This window comes from Mirounga leonina, unplaced genomic scaffold (genome assembly GCF_011800145.1).
Source record: "Mirounga leonina isolate KUSES-001 unplaced genomic scaffold, KU_Mleo_1.0 Mir_129, whole genome shotgun sequence".
In the NCBI taxonomy this organism is placed as follows: Eukaryota; Metazoa; Chordata; class Mammalia; order Carnivora; family Phocidae; genus Mirounga; species Mirounga leonina.
This window is the reverse complement of record NW_023270323.1, coordinates 43,267,633-43,287,812: the sequence shown is the minus strand read 5'-3', so window position 1 is coordinate 43,287,812 and position 20,180 is coordinate 43,267,633. Positions and strand designations below refer to the sequence as shown.

At 35.9% G+C, this 20,180-nt stretch overlaps 1 protein-coding gene across 1 annotated transcript in view; it reads right to left on the bottom strand.

Annotated features, from left to right (window-relative positions):
• The window catches only part of GABRA2 (gamma-aminobutyric acid type A receptor subunit alpha2), a 118,643-nt gene that overhangs the window by 42,957 nt on the left and 55,506 nt on the right, over window positions 1-20,180 (bottom strand). The window contains exons 5-6 of the mRNA XM_035004417.1: window positions 8,259-8,479; window positions 5,549-5,631 (exon numbers count right to left, since the gene is read on the bottom strand). Coding sequence (XP_034860308.1) covers window positions 5,549-5,631; window positions 8,259-8,479 — 304 coding nt within the window. The remainder of the gene's footprint in view (window positions 1-5,548; window positions 5,632-8,258; window positions 8,480-20,180) is intronic.

Genomic DNA, 20,180 nt, shown 5'->3' with positions numbered 1-20,180 from the left:
AAAACTCAAGCACTTTAGTAAGAACCATCAATAAATTGCAACATCAAAGGTTATATATTGCATAGAATCACTATTTATTATAAAAATTGATATTTACAGATCATATTTTGTAGAGTAAAAAATATCTTTGAAATCTGCAATTTTCAATATGAAGAGTGTGAAGTGGACCAAGAGAGAAAATCATGACCATAAAGTATTTCCATTGCAACTACTTTGAGAAGTGAACAGAAAATTTCTCTTCGGAGTCTGCAAAAATCACTGGGCCCTGAGATGGTTAAAATGTCCTCCATAGTTCCAAGGTAGTAGATGAAGACATTGTAGTACACAGGTTATAAACGCCTAAAGCCCACTTAAATTGTTTATTTGGAAATAGCAATCATTCATGAAATAACATTTATAATTCAAAATGGTATCACTCTCTGGACATAAAAGTAACTTATTATCATATGAGAATACTGATGAAATGCATTGTATTTTAAGTGCTATTTTTGTAGTTCATTTTGTAAGTTTTTCTTCAAAAACTTCACCTAGTTAAGAATTAAATGACAGCTATCATGATACAATGCATTCCATTATAAGAATGAGAACTAATTATTGCAGAACATGTAAAATAAATCAGAATGCTATAGTTTCATCAAGACATAAATACTCCTTAAAAAATGTTCGTTTTAAAATTAATGCACACAGACTTCACTGGACTATACTTTCACAGCATCCCAGTTATGGACTGACAGGAGACAAAACACATACAGACCAGGTATAACGTTCTGATTTATCTGGCCAAAGATGTAGAACTTAGCAGAAGTTAGGTAATTCTAGCCCTGGAGGGCAGGCAACATATCTTGTCTTAGCCATTCTCTGGCTCTGGCATTTCCTTTATGGCTGTCCCAGTGGGAAACAGCTGACCTCTCCATGTGGGAAGTCTCTCCACAGCTGAATTAACAGACAATTCCTGCTATATTACTGACCTTTTGAAGAAATTCTATGTACTTTTGCTCATGGGGATGTTTAAAAGCATTAGTTACTCCTGGTTCTTGAGCAAAACTCAACATCACAGTTACACTCAATCGAAAGACAGAAAGGAGTAGATGTCCCCAGCGATATCTCTGCCCCTAGATCTCCGGGACTCTGGAAAGTTCATTTACCCGCCAAGTTTTCTAGTTTGATAATGTTGTTCTGGGGTGGCCCTGCTACTTACCTTGATCCAAGGTCTACGGACAACAGACCAATTCACACTTAAGCATCAGTCACAATAAAGTGAATGTTTATGAGTTTGTGTCTTATTTGTTGTGTGGTCTTTTTTTTAAAAAAAAAAGATTTTATTTATTTATTTATTTGACAGAGAGAGACACAGCGAGAGAGGGAACACAAGCAGGGGGAGTGGGAGAGGGAGAAGCAGGCTCCCCGCAGAGCAGGGAGCCCGATGCGGGACTCGATCCCAGGACCCCGGGATCATGACCTGAGCCGAAGGCAGTCGCTCAACCAATTGAGCCACCCAGGCGCCCTGTTGTGTGGTCTTTTAATGATATACTACAGTGTTGTCTGATTTCTGCATGTTACTACTAAATGTTCATATCAGTGAAATACTGTTTTCATTATACACATATTCACCTATATCCATAACTAAATTATATTCTGTGAAACAATTTTTGAAAATAGGACTCTAAAAATACGTAGATGTGTATCTTTATATATGTGTGTGTATATATATATATTTTTTAATAGCAGATATATTCCTATAGTTTGCATATGAATGAATTCTAGTTACTCTAAGGTCTAAATTTGTATTAATTTCAATTATTTAATCATTGATGATTCTGCTGCTACGATTAAATAAGGGAGATTAGTAATATGGATACCTAGCAATCCATTTGCACATTATCAAGTGGCTTGTGTTTTTTTTTTCTATGAATACACATTAGTAGTTGTGAATATTAATAAATTATGAACTTTTCTTAAGTATAATGATTCCACTTTTTAAATTTGATGTTTATTTTTAAACATAAAGAAAAGAAAATGGAACCCTACAAATGCAGTGACATTTTTAAGAAACTAGTGAGACACTGAGGGGCAGGGACTCTATCTTGTCCATATCTACACTGCTTGCACCTGGCACAGAGCCTGTCACCCAGAAAAAGTTCTCAGTTTGTTTTTGCTAATCCATAAACTCATAATATTTTAATTATGTTATTTACTTTTATGGAAGTTGGAAATCTGCACAGGAGCCCAAGAATATGCTAAAGAAGGTGACTGATACGCCCCATGTCTTTTATGAAAAAGCAATTATAGCATTTCATTAGTTAGATGAGAATATGTTTTTTAGATTTTGAGTCTAGTAAGAGAAGACAGAGCAGAAAGTCATGCAGCTTAGAAGCACTCCTGATCTACCAACACACATATAAACCAAGAGACCACTGCAGTGTTTTTCAGTAAAGTATAAAGGAGAGAAAGATAGTTTGTTTTACAAATTTCACTATAAATTCCATCTCTAAATCAAATTTTCATTGAAAAATTTAATTTTGTTAAATAACCCATTTTTGAATCATAATCTGCATTAAACATCAAATGCATACTGACTGATTCTTAGTATTTGGTAACCAGAAAAAAATCTCCAAATCATTTTTAATTACTAATTTTCATCCCAAAAGATGATTTACAATTTCTTTTGGACTAATGCACAGAATACATCCAGACTCCCTTTTAGGAACTTTTAAATCATGTTAAACAGCAAGAAAATATATGAAGATGTGAGGCAACAGAAATAAAGCAAAACAAAAATGAATTCAAAATTATAAACTTATACAAAAGATGCTTCTTTAAGAACAATGATAAATTGGGCGCCTGGGTGGCTCAGTTGGTTGAGCGACTGCCTTCGGCTCAGGTCATGATCCTGGAGTCCCGGGATCGAGTCCCACATCGGGCTCCCTGCTCAGCAGGGAGTCTGCTTCTCCCTCTGACCCTCCACCCTCTCATGCTCTCTGTCTCTCATTCTCTCTCTCGCAAATAAATAAAATCTTAAAAAAAAAAAAAGAACAATGATAAATTTCCAGAAATTCTATCATTTTAGGTGGCTTTCAAGCAAGAGAGGAATAAAAGACTAGAAGAAAAAGCCATGGCTGCTTCTGCCAAAATCTGCTGGGCCAACATTTTAAGGCTTGGATTGGCTTGTTAATCTATTTTACCATGCTTAATGCCCATACTTTTTTGTTTTGTTTTTGTTTTTTTGATAGAGAGAATGAACGGGGGTGGGGGCAGGGGGAGAGAGAGAGAATCTCAAGCAGAGCGGCTCCATGCTCTGTGAGGAGCCCTGAGGCAGGGCTTGATCTCAAGACCCTGAGCTGAAATCAAGTCAGACACTTAACCGACTGCGCCACCCAGGTGGCCCTTAAAGTCCATACTTTTAAACACGTATCAGCCACTTACTACTGGCAAGGATAAATAAAAGAATATACAAATCAAATTGTTTATTCAGTGTGCCGGAAAATAAACATGAAGAAAATGAAATAAAAAGCAATTACTTAGAGAATGCCTAACAATAAACTTTGCATGTTGTCCATATCACTTCTAGATACAGAAAGTCACGCATGCAGTATTTCACTGTCCTGTAGATACACTACAAGGGATTTTTTAATTTTATTTAAAATATTTTCAGGCATATTTATTTCATATTCAGAATTAAGACATCACATCATTTATATTTGGTGCCTTAATGGCACTAACTTGTCCAATGAAAAATCCCTTTCCTTTTTATACCATTACTGCATTTTGAATAAATCCTTTCGTTGGTTATCAAGGCTTTTCAATTTTCTCTTTAATGCCATTTATGTAATGCAAATGAGTTTTTCTCTGCTGCATCTGCTGTAGTTTTTTCCGCATCATGTTTACGTCATATAACATGATCGACTATGTTAAATAATTTTGGGAAAAATGCCAGTATTGAAGTGATGGCTCCCATGACAATAAAAGAAGGTTTTGTAGTTAAACAAAGAAGAGATTCTCAAAGAAAACTGAGGGCTGATACCTTTTGTAAGAATGAACAGAATCAACAAGATTGAACTTCTCATTCCACAAAACTATGGTCATCAAAATAATTAGAGGAGTTTGCATTCATCTTAGCCATCATTCTTATTTTCTTTCACTTGATACCAGTCTGTGGGGTGACGGCACCTATTCAATCATACATATTTTTAACCAGGTGAGGGAACGGCATTTCTTTTTTTTTTTTTTTTTAAGATTTTATTTATTTATTTGAGAGAGAGAATGAGAGAGAGAGAGCACAGGAGAGGGGGGAGAGTCAGAGGGAGAAGCAGACTCCCCGCGGAGCAGGGAGCCCGATGCGGGACTCGATCCTGGGACTCCAGGATCATGACCTGAGCCGAAGGCAGTCGCCCAACCAACTGAGCCACCCAGGCGCCCGGGAACGGCATTTCTGTTCACGTGAATGAAAAGTCAAAAGTGCCCCGAATGGATAGAGATGGTGATACCAGAAAGAGCAAGGTTTCTGAAAAGGTCAGGTGATGGGACAAGCTAACACCAGAGAGAAGCTGCTGTAGATGTGTCTGTGAATTTATTGTGAACTTGCCCTAAGTGTGAGCCTACGGAGATGATTTGACCTCCCCTCTTTTCAATTATTCCGGGAGAGTGAACGCTTCTGCTTGACATACAAGATATAACCTCAGTAACCTAGAGAATAGTCAAATGCACAGAGCCTTTTCTGAAATATTTTATGTAAGCAGAAGATGCCTGCACATAGCAGTCCAGTTACATCATCTCCTTAAAATTTATTTTAGGAAATTAAAAAAAAAAAGCCCTTCCATTAGTTGGAAAGTAGGAAAATAATTGCACAGAGCCAGCTTCTGTGCCTACCATTTGCAACAGGCTGATTACTACCTTAATAAACAATACCATCTATCCTTTACAGTTCATTCTTGGTTACAAAAAAAAAAATGTATTTTGCATTTTTAAGGTGCTAGCCTTGGAAAAGAAGGTGAATGACATGGTCTTGACCTTCACAAGGAGCTCCTGGACTACCTTTCCCCATGTACAAAAACACATGATGTTCTTTATTAGCAGTAAAGTTAAGTGATAATTTATTTATTTATTTATTTATTTATTTATTTATTTTTAAAGATTTTATTTATTTATTTGACAGAGAGAGACACAGTGAGAGAGGGAACACAAGCAGGGGGAGTGGGAGAGGGAGAAGCAGGCTTCCCGCGGAGCAGGGAGCCCGATGCGGGGCTCGATCCCAGGACCCTGTGATCATGACCTTAGCCGAAGGCAGACGCTTAACGACTGAGCCACCCAGGCGCCCCAAGTTAAGTGATAATTTAAACATCATGATTAAAATATAATGGTATTTGAGAGTGCGATAGGGCTAGCCAATTAGTTCCTTGAGGGAAATCAGCAAGGCTTTTACTTCTGTATCTTTTTTTGGGCAAATATTAAGCATTCCATAATATTAGAAGAAACTATACAGGTAAGCAATGCTGCTGACTATGCCTTGATTTTACAGACCCAAAATACGTAACTTCACCCCCATACTTACAGCTGCCGAATTTCAGAGGACATGAATGGGCATCCATAGGAAAATCCTCCAAGTGCATTGGGCATTCAGCTTGAACCGTAAGCCTAAAAGCAAAAATTTCACTCTTTGTTTAAGTAAATTGATAAGTCAGGATAAATTACTCCTTACTGTTGTCAACAGCATCAGGGATGAGGTAGGACCTTCATTATAGCATTGTATTAGGCTAATTCACATTTAAATGTTTTTGCTCTTTCATATTTAGGTGATCCTTCAAAAGACATTAGCATATACAAAATTGAGCTCAAATAACAATATTTATTTACAAATATACTTAACATTTGGAACTCTGGTTTGTTAAGAAGAAGTTTGGTTTTTTTTATTAAGAAGTAAAGAAGTAAAGAAGTTATATACGCATTTTTGAAGGGCTATTTTCACATTAACTTCACCATTAACATTCGAAATCCTAGAAGAAAAAAAAATCTCTATCATGAAAAGAATGCTATTTTCCTCCTTCATGTCATCAGCAACCATATAGCAAAACTGATATAAGAATTCAATACTAGCTCACAGGAACTCCCTCCAAAAATATGTCAACTGTGAATGAATATCACATACTGTATACAGGTACATGGATTAAAGATTAATCATAGCAAAAAAAAGATTAATCATAGCAAACTTTTTATAAAGACAGTCATCAATTATTCCATTTCACACACAGGTAAAATGGATAGAAATGGTATTAAATTGAACTTATAGAAGACTCTTATGATGAGCAAAACAAATGTGGCCAACATTTAATTATAACTTATATACTTCTAAGATAGTATGTAAGTAGAGCTCCATGCAATATTTTCCAAAACTGTGTGTTCTCTGCCAACATTTTGTTTAAAGTCAAAATTTCCATCATTGTCTTAATCCACAGGAATGTTCAAAGTGTAAAACCAACCGGGATACTGCATCTGTATTGTAAGATTCAGAGAGAGAGGCAAAGAATAGCTAGCACTTTTATTTTCGGCAATGGTCATTTAGTAATGAATCCTCAAGAGTTTTTTCTTTAAAGATCAAGATTGTATTTTTGCCCCTTCTTAAATAACTTACACAACTGAAACCCACCACCTAACATTTCATATGAAATAATAACACATCAGATGTCTAGAACACATGTCTAATCTATATTTAATGCTGGTAAAAGTTACCCATGCTTTAAAGCCTTTATTAAGCATTTAAATTTTAGATTACACATCACTTTATTAGATTTGTGATTGTTTTCTTTCTTATATAAGTAACTTATTTTTTAAAATTTTTTATTGTTATGTTAATCACCATACATTACACCATTAGTTTTTGATGTAGTGTTCCATGATTCATTGTTTGTGTAGAACACTCAGTGCTCCATTCAATACATGCCCTCTTTAATACCCATCACCAGGCTAACCCATCCTCTCACCCCCTCCCCTCTAGAACCCTCAGTTTGTTTTTCAGAGTCCATCGTCTCTCATGGTTTGTCTCTCCCTCTGATTTCCACCCCCTTCATATATATATATATATATATATATATATAATAAGTTATATATAACTTATATATATATATGTGTGTGTATGTATGTATATAGTTACATATATATATATGTAACTTATTTTAAAAGCTTAATTCATGAGAAGAGTTAAAATGGAATAGTTGCTACACTATATAAATATACAGTCAGCAACTGTATATTTCTTTAATTTTTAAAAAAGATTTTATTTATTTATTTGAGAGAGAAAGAGAGAGAGCATGAGTGAGGGAGGGGCAGAGGGAGAGGGAGAAGCAGATTCCCCACCAAGCTGGGAGCTTGACACTGGGTTCCATCCCAGGACCCTGAGATCATGACCTGAGCCAAAGTCAGATGTCTAACTGACTGAGCCAACCAGGTGCCCTTCTTTAGATAATTTTTTAAAGGTTGAATCATATGAAATTTATGCTACATGATACTATCTGACTTACAAAATGGCAATTATTATTGTTCAATCTAATACATATGCTTATGGTACTTGTAAACCTTGTTAAATAAAAACTACCTCTTTAAAAAAAGTTTTTTTTCTTTAGATTAACTTTATAAGGAGGATCAAAATATTAAGTAAAACCTTGCTTAAATCACTTAAAATTTTGATGGCATATCTGATGAAATATTAAAAATAAAATTACATGATGGTATAAAGGACATTTTAAATCATGATATTCAAGCTGTACTTAATTAAAATAGTAGTGTGAAAAAGAAATAGCCAAAAACAATCAATTCTTAAAACTTAAGATGCTTAAGTTTTAACACTAAGATGAGAATCAATCTCATAAACACTATTTTTTTTTTTTTTGAGAGAGAGAGAGCATGTGCACAAATTTGCATGAGTTGCGGGGGAGGGGCAGAGGGAGGGAGAGAGAGAGAGAGAGAGAGAAAATCTCAAGCAGGCTCCACACCCAGCACAAAGCCCAACACGGGGCTAAATCTCGAGGCCCTGAGATCATGACCTGAGCAGAAATCAGGAGTCACATGCTTGACTGACTGAGTCATTCAGGCGCCCCTATTTTATCATATTTTAATATCCAGGGATTTACAAAGCATGCTATGGGTACCTCAATAATCTGTTATAAAAATGTTCAATTTGTGCTAATACTTGACAGCTAGGTTGGCTGGTTGTTTAATACGTGGATTTCTCAGTATTTAAATGCAACATACCAAACCTGAAAACATACCTCATTGTGTACAGCAGAGTCCCATCATCCTGGATTCGAAGAAGCTTATTTGGCATTGTCATATTATGAGCTACTGATTTTTTCCCATTGTGAAAGAAGGTATCAGGAGTCCAGATTTTGCTAGCCATTAAATTGTTAAGTCGAAGAATGTTCATAGGACCTTTAAATTTTAAGCGTTCATCTTTCCATTTTTGTCGAAAGAAAACATCAATTGTATATTCCTGAAATATAAAATAGAATTCTTTGGAAAATAATAAATGTTTCAAATACAAGGTCACTATAAAATTCCAACAAAAATAATAATAAAAATAGTTTAAAAAGAGAGATTACTGACAGAAGTAAGTTTTGAAAGATTATTTATCAATAAAGGTTGTCACTTACAATGAGATTAGCATGTGTGTTTACACAGTTAGCTACATATTAGAAAAAGAAAAGAATAAATCTACTTTATTCTGGCTTCTTTCAATTGAACAAGGTCTTAAACTGCTTTTCTGCATCCTATAACTTACAAGGGGAGCATGCTTGGGAGCAGGGTCTTGGTTATTGTTCTAAGTAGTTTATCTCAAGAAAGAGTACGCAGGCAGCCTTCTCAGTAGCCAAAAAAAAAGAAGGAAAAAAGAAACAACTATTAAACATACTGTCAAATCTGTATGAGTCATCATCTGCTGTTGCCAAAGGAACTACAAAATATCATATTTCTTTTTCAATCCTAAAAAATGGTGAGATACCATATTGCTAGCAAGAATGTATTAGGGGATGATAATGTCAATAGAGTTTATTTTATTAAATTAGTTGTAGTAAAAATACTTAGACAAGTTAGTGTAATACTTAAAATACAAATATTTTGCAAGTAAATGCCCTCAGGTTAAAATGTACTTTTGAATATTCATACAGATGAGCTAGTGGTCCATTCCTATATTACCATTGTCCAACACTTTAAGGTAGCTTAATCAATCAATATCTCTTTCTCACCCTCTCTTTCTCATTCCCCTGCTCCCTGCTTTCCTCTCTCTCTCTTTCTGTCTTAGAAGAGAATGTATACATTTTAGACAAGAGGTACAATTCACAATTGTGATTAATACTGACAATCTATTCGATATTAAAATTTTTGTCAATGTGTGTTTGTGCACTCACATGATAGATCACCAAAATATTCAATTACACACCTGAGAATGGGAATTCAGAAACTTTCCTTTGAGCCCAAAGTCAGTCATCACATTTGAAATAACACCGTAACAAATGGCAATTTCATTCAACTAAAATTACGCATATAAAAAAGGACAGATTAAAAAGGCCATATACTTATGAAAATATCAAATTATTTGTACAAACTTTAATTAAGTAAACGATTCCAGTGATCTCTCAAAAAGAATCGATGAAGAGAGTATCAGCCATAAGCCATGACATATGAACAGGAAATAAGCAATGGCTCGGGGCTGTGTCCCTGATCCTTAGGAGACAACGTCATGATTGAATTGACACACTCTCAGTGGTTTAGTCCTATTTTAAAATGTTTAATTCCTTATAGATATAACACAGTTTTTAAAAAACATCTAGATTAAGTGATGAGTCTTCACTATCTAAGTTTTTATGCAAGTGTTTCTTTCCAACTATGGTTCCCTCAAATCCACGCCTAATCTGAATCCATAAGACATTTATTTGTCCAGGAAAATTGAATGCATTTTACAACTTTTGATAAAACATCAAACTCAAATGTTCCATTTCTATAAAATTATGATAGGTTTTATCTGTTTCAGAAGCTGTTGCTAAGGCAATCATTTCCTGCAGACTTACCCCATAGGAGATACGCAAGGTTTATAAACAGGAAGTTTCAGGCGAGTTCTTTTGAAAAAGTGTTTTCAGGAACCCTGTTTCTGAACATCCATGGTGTCCCGAATGTGTCTGTCAACCTATCGAGAATGATCTGTGCCTTTTTCTTCCCCATCCACTCCAACCAGGCACTCACATTGTGTTGTAAGCAATTTGAACAATCTCCACTTCTTACCATTTCTCACCTAAAGTAAGTTTCCTGCCTGCGTGAGTCAGGAACTACTCACAATCACACTCCCAGTCCTTTGAACATCCAGAAAATACACAGCCAGATGTCTGTGTATCTGCATTACTCGTAAAGCCTTCTATTACTATAAGATACCATGCTGCAATTTTATGTTTGTTCCTCTGTCTCCAGACAAGCCTGCAAATCTTCACAAAAGGCACCGTGGCTTTCATTTGTGTATTATCTTAGATAGTTTTCAGACATGTATGAGAATATAAAGACTATCCTAAACATCTTGGAACTATTACCGGTAGAAATGCCGTCACAAATATTACTGAAGACTTCTCTCTCATTTATTCCTCCTCAATCATATTCCCCTAACTCTCCGGGAAAATAATTATCTTGGATTTGGTGTTTATCATTCCCATACATGTGCTTAAATATTTACTGCATAAATATATGTGTTTCCAGGTCACATTTTCAACATTTATGTAAATGGTATCACATAGTGTATATACTTTCCTAACCCTGACTTTTTTAGTTACATTATTACAATTCATTCATGGCAACCTATCTAGTATTTGATTCATTTTCATCGCTACATAGCATTATCTTTTAAGAATATTTCACAACATTCATCCTTTTTTATGTTCTTAATTTTTTTTCTACTTCCAATCTGTCACTATGGCAAGCAATACTGCTATAAGCATTATTATACTACACTTTTAGGGCAAAGACCTAAGAGTTACTCTAAACCAGAGCAAACTTTCTCCACAAGGGGTCAATTAGTAAACACTGTAGGCTTTACAGGTCGTGTGGTATCACAACCACCCAACTTTGCTACTGTAGTGTGAAAGCCTTCACCGATGATACATAAATGAGTCAGAGTGGCTGTATTCCCATAAAAATAGGTAATTGATAGGATTTGGCCCATGGACCACGGTATGCCCACCACTGCTCTAGAGTAAATCTACAAGTGGGATTACCGGAATGTATTATATGTACATCCTCAACGTAACAAGATATTTTCAAATTGAAATCCTAGAGGTCTATACACATGAACTCTCTTGTTTCTCTACAACTTGATATAAGTAGAATATTTCATTTTAGCCATTATGATTAGTGTGAAATGGCTGATACTGCTACCATTGGGATTTCTCTATTGACTAGTGAAATTCAGCACATTTTCATATATTTATTAAACACTCAACTTTTTTAGGAAGAGTCTGTTTATTTCATGTACTCAGTTTCCCTTTAGGTTGCCTTTTTCTTATTGAGTTATAGAAATTATTTACATTTTCTACACATAAATATTTTATTAAATATACTACTCAGTAAGAATTATAATAAAGATTATAAAGGTATGCAAATATCATAAATATATCCCTGTACATTTCTTCTAAAGATGTAAAAGTTCAGCTTTTTAACATCTTTAGGTCATGGAATTATTATGTATTCCATGAGATAAAGATTCAATGTTATTTTTTTGTTTGTTTTCAAATGGAAAAACAACTTTCTACTACCATTTATTGACTGATTCATCTTTCTCCACAGATTTGTAATGGCATTTCTCTCATTAATATAGTGTCCATATAGGTATGGACATGTTTCTGAGATTTCTCTTCTTTTCTATTGTTTATCTATCCCTGCATTAATTCCAAAGTCATGATTACTACAGCTATATAATAAGTATAATTAATAGTATTTTCAGGATTATTCAGTCAAAGACAATTTTTAATTCCCATATGACTTTTCTTTTTCTTTATGTAGGAAATACTGTGAAGTGTTTTTGTATTTCCAAGTATGTTGGTTTCCTTAATTATGTTTTTGTCATTGATGCTTAATTTTACTGTGTTTTAATAAGAGACTATGTTCTGAAGATACCATTTCCAATTTATTAAAAACAGCTTTGGAGATAATAGTAATTCAGTCCATTTACATTTAACTTGATCACTAATATATCGGACATATCCCCAGGCTATATTGTTTTTAGCAGTGACAATTAAAATTATGAATATAGAAGGGATCACTTGTATAGATGTCATGATTAACTTATGAAAATAAAGAAGAAAAAACTCTAGAAAATTAAAGAAAATGAACCACTGAAGAACACAAATACACACACACACAGAGTAGCAGGAAAGAAAAATACCAAACTAAGAAAAAAGAAAATTTAAGAAGCATGTAGAAATAAACAGTGTCAAACAGTGCTGAAAGATCTTGAGCTTAGTTTAGAAAAGAGAGTTCAGAGGGCAGAATGCAATGGGTCGAAGAGTGAACAGAAGGTACAAATGGGGAAGTTAAAGTACTCTCCCTACTCCTGAGGTTGTAAATGGCATTAAGGGAAATCAGAGTTTAATCAGTAAAACCTAGAAACTAGTTAATATCATTTAGATATTGCTGTGTAAAAAAAAACACCTAAAATGAAGTAGCTTTTAACAGCAACCATTTATTATTACCCCAGAAGACTGGGGGTCAGGTGATCTCACCTGGACTCTGTTGACCTCAGCAGTTCTCGCTCGTGCATCTGTGGGTTAACTGGCCATTGGCTGGTTTAGGCTGTCATTGTGTAGGACCACTGGGGCAACTCAGCTCTGCTCCATGTGCCTCTTATTCTCCACCAGGGACCACAAGGCTACCCTGGGCTTATCTTTCTCATGACAATGGCAGAAGTACCAAAGAACAAACCCTAGTGGCATTTCAAGTCATCACTTGTATAATGTCTGTTAACGTCCCACTGGCCAAAGCAAGTCACATGGTTGAATTTAGTGACAAGTATTATAGCAAGTCACCCCACTCTCAGTGGAAGGGCATTATATAGTTAAATGGAAAAAGATGTGGATATAAAAAGGGGTAAAGAATGGGGGCCATGACTGCAACCTTTCACACTAGCCCTCGTAAGAGAAAATTAAAGATTTTTGTGAATGAATAAAGAGTTTGAGAACATATGAAACCTTACTTCATCATGTGACTCTAATGAAAGTTACATGGGTCTAATATCAGGGGGACAGGTTGGCTTTAAGTCAGTAAATATAACTGTAATCAACTGTATTGTAGCTAAATGAAGAGAGATACTGCAAGCACAAACAGGATATTCAGCTTAGAGCACTGGTTTACAAAGTGTGGTATGTACATCCTTTTAGCTGTAAGAAGAAAATATAGAATCTTTATCTTTAAATAGAATTCTTATCTAAATATAAGAAGTGAAGCTTTGTTAATAGATAATATAAAGAATGATACTGGCGGGGTGCCTGGGTAGCTCAGTCGTTAAGCGTCTGCCTTCGGCTCAGGTCATGATCCCGGGGTGCTGGGATCGAGCCCCGCATCGGGCTCCCTGCTCCGCGGGAAGCCTGCTTCTCCCTCTCCCACTCCCCCTGCTTGTGTTCCCTCTCTCGCTGTGTCTCTCTCTGTCAAATAAATAAATAAGATCTTAAAAAAAAAAAAAGAATGATATTGGCTCTCTCACTCTGCCCATAAGTCAATGCTGGTCATATAGGTAAGCCATTCTATGGGAAGAGAAGAAGACACAAGAGGAATGGTCAAGTGATGTCTCCTCCATTTGCTCTCAGTGTTTCATGATTTGGAATCAGGTGAATTTGCAAGTTATAGTATTTAGTTTTGATTAAACTAACTCTAACACAGATAAATGGCTTCAAAAGATCATTGTGAAATGACAGCATGGATTGAAGAAAACACTAATCATTACACAAGCGCAAGTGGACAACAACAGCAAACAAGGAATATCAGTTCTACGCCTAACATGAGGTCTTCATTAGCCACATAAAGAATAGTGAACTAATCAAGTCTAAAAAGAAATCTGCAAAGCAAATTTATAATTATCAATGAGGCTATTTAAAATATGAATTTATAACCACTGTTTCTTAATGATGACATTCATCTTAAGCACATATTGTACCTTGAAATACTGGTTACTGTGGCATAAGGCCATTGCTAGTGGCAAGTTGTTTTAAAAACTAAACATTCAGAACATGAGAAGCATCTAGAATTGGTGGATGAGTTTTTAAAAATTAGCATGATGGTTCAGTAACCAATAGCCAATGATGCATTTTTTAAATTTGAATTTATATATCTTTTTCATTTACAAATAATCAAAATGAGTATTAAAATATAAATTTAGAATCAGATCTTTGTTATTATTTTAAAGTACTTAAGAAAGATATTTAAAAATAATAAAGCAGGGCGCCTGGGTGGCTCAGTTGGTTGAGCGACTGCCTTCGGTTCAGGTCATGATCCTGGAGTCCCGGGATCGAGTCCCACATCGGGCTTCCTGCTCAGCAGGGAGTCTGCTTCTCTCTCTGACCCTCTTCCCTCTCATGCTCTCTGTCTCTCATTCTCTCTCTTGCAAATAAATAAAATCTTAAAAAAAAAAAAAATCCAAAAAAAAAAAAATTAAAAAAAAATAATAAAGTACATTTAAATAGATTAATTGCTAAAATATTATGAATAGCAATCTTAAGTGAGAGCAAAAATAAATCTACTTAATAAATAAATATAATTATGAAATAATACGCGTTTTACCTTTTATTTTTCCAATTTCTGCATTGGTGCTTATATTTTAATATATTAATAAAAAGTGTACAGATATATAAATATATAAATAAATACAGTTGATTCACTAGTTTTTGCGGTTTTATTTTCTAGATTAAAAAGGCAGGGTAAGGAGTATTTCAATCAAATAATATTTATTGCATATCCATTATTGCATAAGAATAACAGGATTTCCAAATTACTTGCACTTGATCACCTTTAAATTCTCAGCATTTGAAAATAATTTTCTTGAAAGATTCCTTAAAATAAACCTCAGGTTTGCCATGAATATGTACTAATAGAGTAAGTCATTGCTTGATTCGTGCGTTACAAGAAAATTGCCAGAAATCAAAAATAATGCAATTTCTTCATATAAACTTAAGACTTGGACCCATGAATTGAGATTCTAAAAGGAATAAATAACTACAAGATCAACTACAAAGTCCCTCAGGGAATATACAAACAACTAAGAAGCAAAATTAGAAAGAAACCAAAAAATTCACAAAGACATCAGCATGCAGCTATTCCATGGTCTATGCTCAGGAGACGTGACTGACTGTTGGGTGAGACTGAAGAGTTGAAGAATCCACACACCTCAAGATTTGAAAAATTCTTTAAAGGAAACTTCATCCAAATTCTCCTTTTTTATAGATGGGGTTATAGATAAATTGCATCAGTTTCCTGTTTCCAAACTTGGTAGGGGCAGAACCCATATAAGGATACAATTTCCAGTCCAATGTTTTAACTACCAGTAAGTATTATTTCCGTAATTGGTATTGCAAACAAGGAAATCACTCTTTATTGCACAGTTCATTGTATAAACATGATTTCAAGAGCATGTTAACTTAGTGAAGGCAGAGTATTTTTTAGTGCCTGTCTACATTAATTATACGTCAATGCATGTAGCCAATTTCTGAAGAATTCGATCTACTCACTGAAACATAACCAAATTGCAGGACTGCTCTTGGGGTGATTTCTCATTTACCTTGATTTACTGAACATATTTTAAAGTACCAAAATTTATTTCATTTTACCTTTTTGCTAATAAATGTTAGTCTCCTTTGAGTAAATTCCAACCAGTGTATTTCTTCTATAACAAAGAAAAATGTGGTTCATGAAGCAGGTATGTAGCTATTAAAGAAAAAACACCCTTGGAATATACAAGAATGGTTAAGCTCAAACACTTCCAGCTGGTACTCAAAAGGGGTATGAACAGTACATGTAGCCCAGTATTAGCATTGCAAAAATTGCAAAAAAAAAAAAAGGAGAAGCTTTAGAACAGAGCAGCAGAGTGCCAATCAATTAATACAAGATCATAAAACCCTATTATGCAAAGAAACTCACACAAACAGAGACTCAGAATACCACAGCTATTGCACGCTCTAACCATTGTGCAAGTAAGGCGTCTAGACTTTCTCTTTGCAACTAGGGGCTAGGCAAGTTTCACGAACAAATTAAAAACTGGTACTACAGATTCAGAATCTGATAGTAGATTATCAAAATATATCTAAATAAAATATTCAAAATGATGAATAGTTATTAGTTAATTGCAATTCACTTTAATATAATTTTTAAACTTCACAATAACCATATTAAAATATGCAAAATATCCTAATTTCACAGGTGGAAAATACCTCAGAAACCGTAACCATTTAAAAAGAGAGAGAATGCCAGACTTTGAATTCAGTTGTGCTTCCTAACACCATGCCCTTTTTGTTACATCATACGTAAAAATAATCCTTGAAGGCAGGACGTCAGAGTGAGATTTCCATCTTTTATAGACCAGTAAATAGATGTTAGTCACGGACGATGGAAGGTTACAGAGAGAATTTAAGTGCAGAGCTGAGAATGGAGTTTTAGAATCTCTGTCAAAGTCCTCTTTCCACATTGAAAACTGACTTAAACATTAGATCAAAAGATAACAAAAATAATAAATTAAGTAATATAAAAGAGATGTTAAGAGCTTGGGCCCTGAGGTTGGGTTGATTAGAGTACTTGACTTGAGCAGGTTTTTTAATCTCACTATTGCAGTTGACTTATCTATAAAATGGTGGTAATAATAAAACCTACTTCTTATAAGGACAAAGTGGACAATATGTGTAAAGTTCTTAGAAACAGTTTAGACATTAAGGAAGGTAGCTTGATATAAATCACCTTCAAAATATATTTCTCCCCCCATTCCCCATACTCAACCACAGGACCGTCTTACAAGTGAGGGACACCCAGCAGCAAAAGGTCACAAAGTAAAGTGCCAAGAGCGTGGGCTGAGCTACAGAAAGTCCATTAAAGAATAAGCCACCTGTGTGGTGGTATTTTGGGCTCTAAAGAGGTCGCTGAGAAGAAGTCACAAATGCGCTCCATGAGAGAGCCTGCATTTGCCAGCTAGACAAATGGAACGAATTGCCAAGAGAGAACCACCAACAGGACAAGCTAAGTAAAAACATATTTTCCTCCATTTTAATAATCTCTCTTTCCCTTGCCTCAACTCTGGCAGACCCAGAAAGAGGAGAGGAAGAGCAGATCATAGCCTTTTGCCCACTGCACATCCCTTAGCTGTGAACATGGCTGCAAAAAGGAAAGAAGATCTAACTAGCATAAAAGACTGATGTTTGAATTGGCCTGCACCGGACTCTTTGATATTTGAAAGTGAACAGAAAGGTGCAGGGTACACTCAAGATATTGTCACGATGTTGCAGGGGGAAGGAGATCCAAAACTGAAGTGTTGTTGAATTTGGTCAGTTGAATTTCTAAAGCCCTTGGGGTGAAGTCCAGACACTTTCTTACAGCATCCAAGTCCCAGCATGATCTCTCCCTCCCTTTCCTCTCTAGCCTGGTGTTTGGCAATCCCCACCCTCCCACTCCACTCTGCCTGGAGCAATACTGATACTGTGGGGCCTCTGATGTGTGATGTTCCAACTAACTCCCCAAACTGACTGATCTCTGCTGCAGAGGCTCTTCCCTGCCAGTCCCTACATTTGGCCAACTTTTATTTCACGCTAACAAGGACTGTGATCACCTTCTTCAATGCTCTAACACCAGCATCTAACAAACTGCCCGGAACATAGGAAATAATAATTAGTCAATGAACGAATGAAAGAGAGGCATCATTAGAAATTAAATGTAGTAACAAGGATTCTGGGCAAGAAGAGCTCTAATTCCATAAGGAGAAAGGCATCAGCAGAAGGCATATGGTAGGTAAGCTCCCAGATATCTTATGGCAAACAGTCACCTGCACACAATACCCCAATCCTTAAATTTAACAAGTGTGAAGTGTGTAATGTTTGCATGTGTGTGCTTGTGTAACTATATTAAACTAACCACAGTAGTCTTTTATTCTTTACAGTAGTTACATTTTAAAGAATGTTGACACATATCAAAAAAGCTATGCCATAACCAATCCTCTGGTAAAAGAGATCTACTGTGTTTTAGTTAAAGTTTCATTTGGGGATGGTTTTGCAGCTCTTTTTTGGGCAATTGGCCATAAGGCCTTCGTGATCTGGCTCTGTGTTCTTTTCTAGCCTCATCTCCCCCCCCCCCCCCCGCCAGATCCCTTAAAGCGTTGTAGGCTCGAGTCACACTGAATTTTTGCATTTTACTAAATTCAACCAGCCCTTCCAGTTTGTGCTAAAACACTCCCTCATTTGTCCTCTTCAGTTATCTTTTCCTAGAAACCTTCTCAGATATAGATATCCTATACCCACATACCCTCTACTACACTGTCATCTATAAATACTTCAATAAAAGCATGATCCCACTGTTTCAAAGTTGATAACTTTTCTTAGCTGTTTCCCCACATCACTGTGAACAACTTGAGGGCAAGCACTGGTTACACTTAGGGATTTCAGCTCCCACATGGTGGCAGACACAGAGCACGTACTTAGTAAGTCTTGTTGAAATGAACAAACACAACTCACGCCTTAGAGTGGCTCAGACGGCAGTAAAGAAGAAAGACACATAAAAGATTTTTATAATCCAGTATGTAAAGGCATAAAAACGTGAGTGCACCATGTGGTGGAACACAAGGACAAGAAAGACTGACCCTACTTGGAGTAGCTGACAAAGACATGGGAGAAGATGAAATTTGAGCTTGGCCTTCAATAAATGAAAGATCTCTGGTTGGCAAAGGAGGAGGGAAGCATCACAAGAAAAGTGAAAAACATCTCCACAGAGTTGTTAAAGATAATGGCATGTTCAGAAAACAGTGAGAAGTTCAATGCAATCTTTAAAAAGAAAAACCTCACTGATAGTTATAATGCCTTACAGCTACTGCCCTCTGTCTCGCCTCCTCTCCTCAACCATGTTGCTTAAAAATGGTGCCTCCACGATTTCTCCATTTCCTCACCTCCCACATGCTCAACCCACTGCAATCTGGTTGCTTTTACCACGATCAGCAAATACCTCCGTGTTCTTCATCTAATGACACATCTGAATCCTTTTCTTGGCTTTTCCATAACATATGACACCCTTGTTCTCTCCCTATTTTTGTAGCGCTCTCTTGCATTGGTATTCAACTATATTCTCCTGGTGTTGTAGGAAACCATTGGGAAAATCCTTGCCATGGGATCTGAGACCTTTTGTGTCTGCCAACAACCTACACGTAACAGTAAATATACGGGAGTAGCACCAATAGACAATATTTATTATTCTTGACTAGGGCAAACAAATTCTATGTGGCTCCCCCCGGAAGACAGATTCTACCCTTGAAACCTGGGGGAAAAACACACAACCTCTGCAATTTTAATTTTTAAAAAATCATTTCATGTTCAGAAATTATAGCTGTTTATTATTTGGTTTACAAAAAGGAATGGGGGAATGTCAAGCAATGCCCCTCTCCATAGGAAGTCAAGAGAACTATCACCTGAACCCTCCCTCTTGCAGGAAGGTAGGATGGAGTCAAGCTCGTCAAACTGCCTTTATTTGCCCTCTTTTCTGAAACTGTTAACCCCCTCCCTAGGGTAGATTACCAAATGAACAATATCACCATCAGTGTACAGAATCCTACCTTGACAGAGAGCTGTAAGTGATACAAATATCTGACTATTGTGCATCATTGCATCTGATAAGGAAGAAAAGCAGTGGTTTCTAACCTTTGTTGTTAAGGATCAAAACAGTCTGTTTCAGAGAAGGAAATCCCCTTTCATGTTGACAGACACCCATAGCTGCTTCTCAGTCTCCTCTAAAATCTGTTTTATTCTCTTGTATTCTAGAGTTTCTGTGAAAGTACAACGACCATTTCACTGGAAATCTCTTTCTTGCACAAGCTATACATGCCCATGGTTTCAACTACCATCAGATGGCTCCCCAAACCCTCTGCACTCCAGCCTTTCTCCCAAGCTCTGGATATATGTCTGCACCTAGACATCTCCAATCAAATCTCT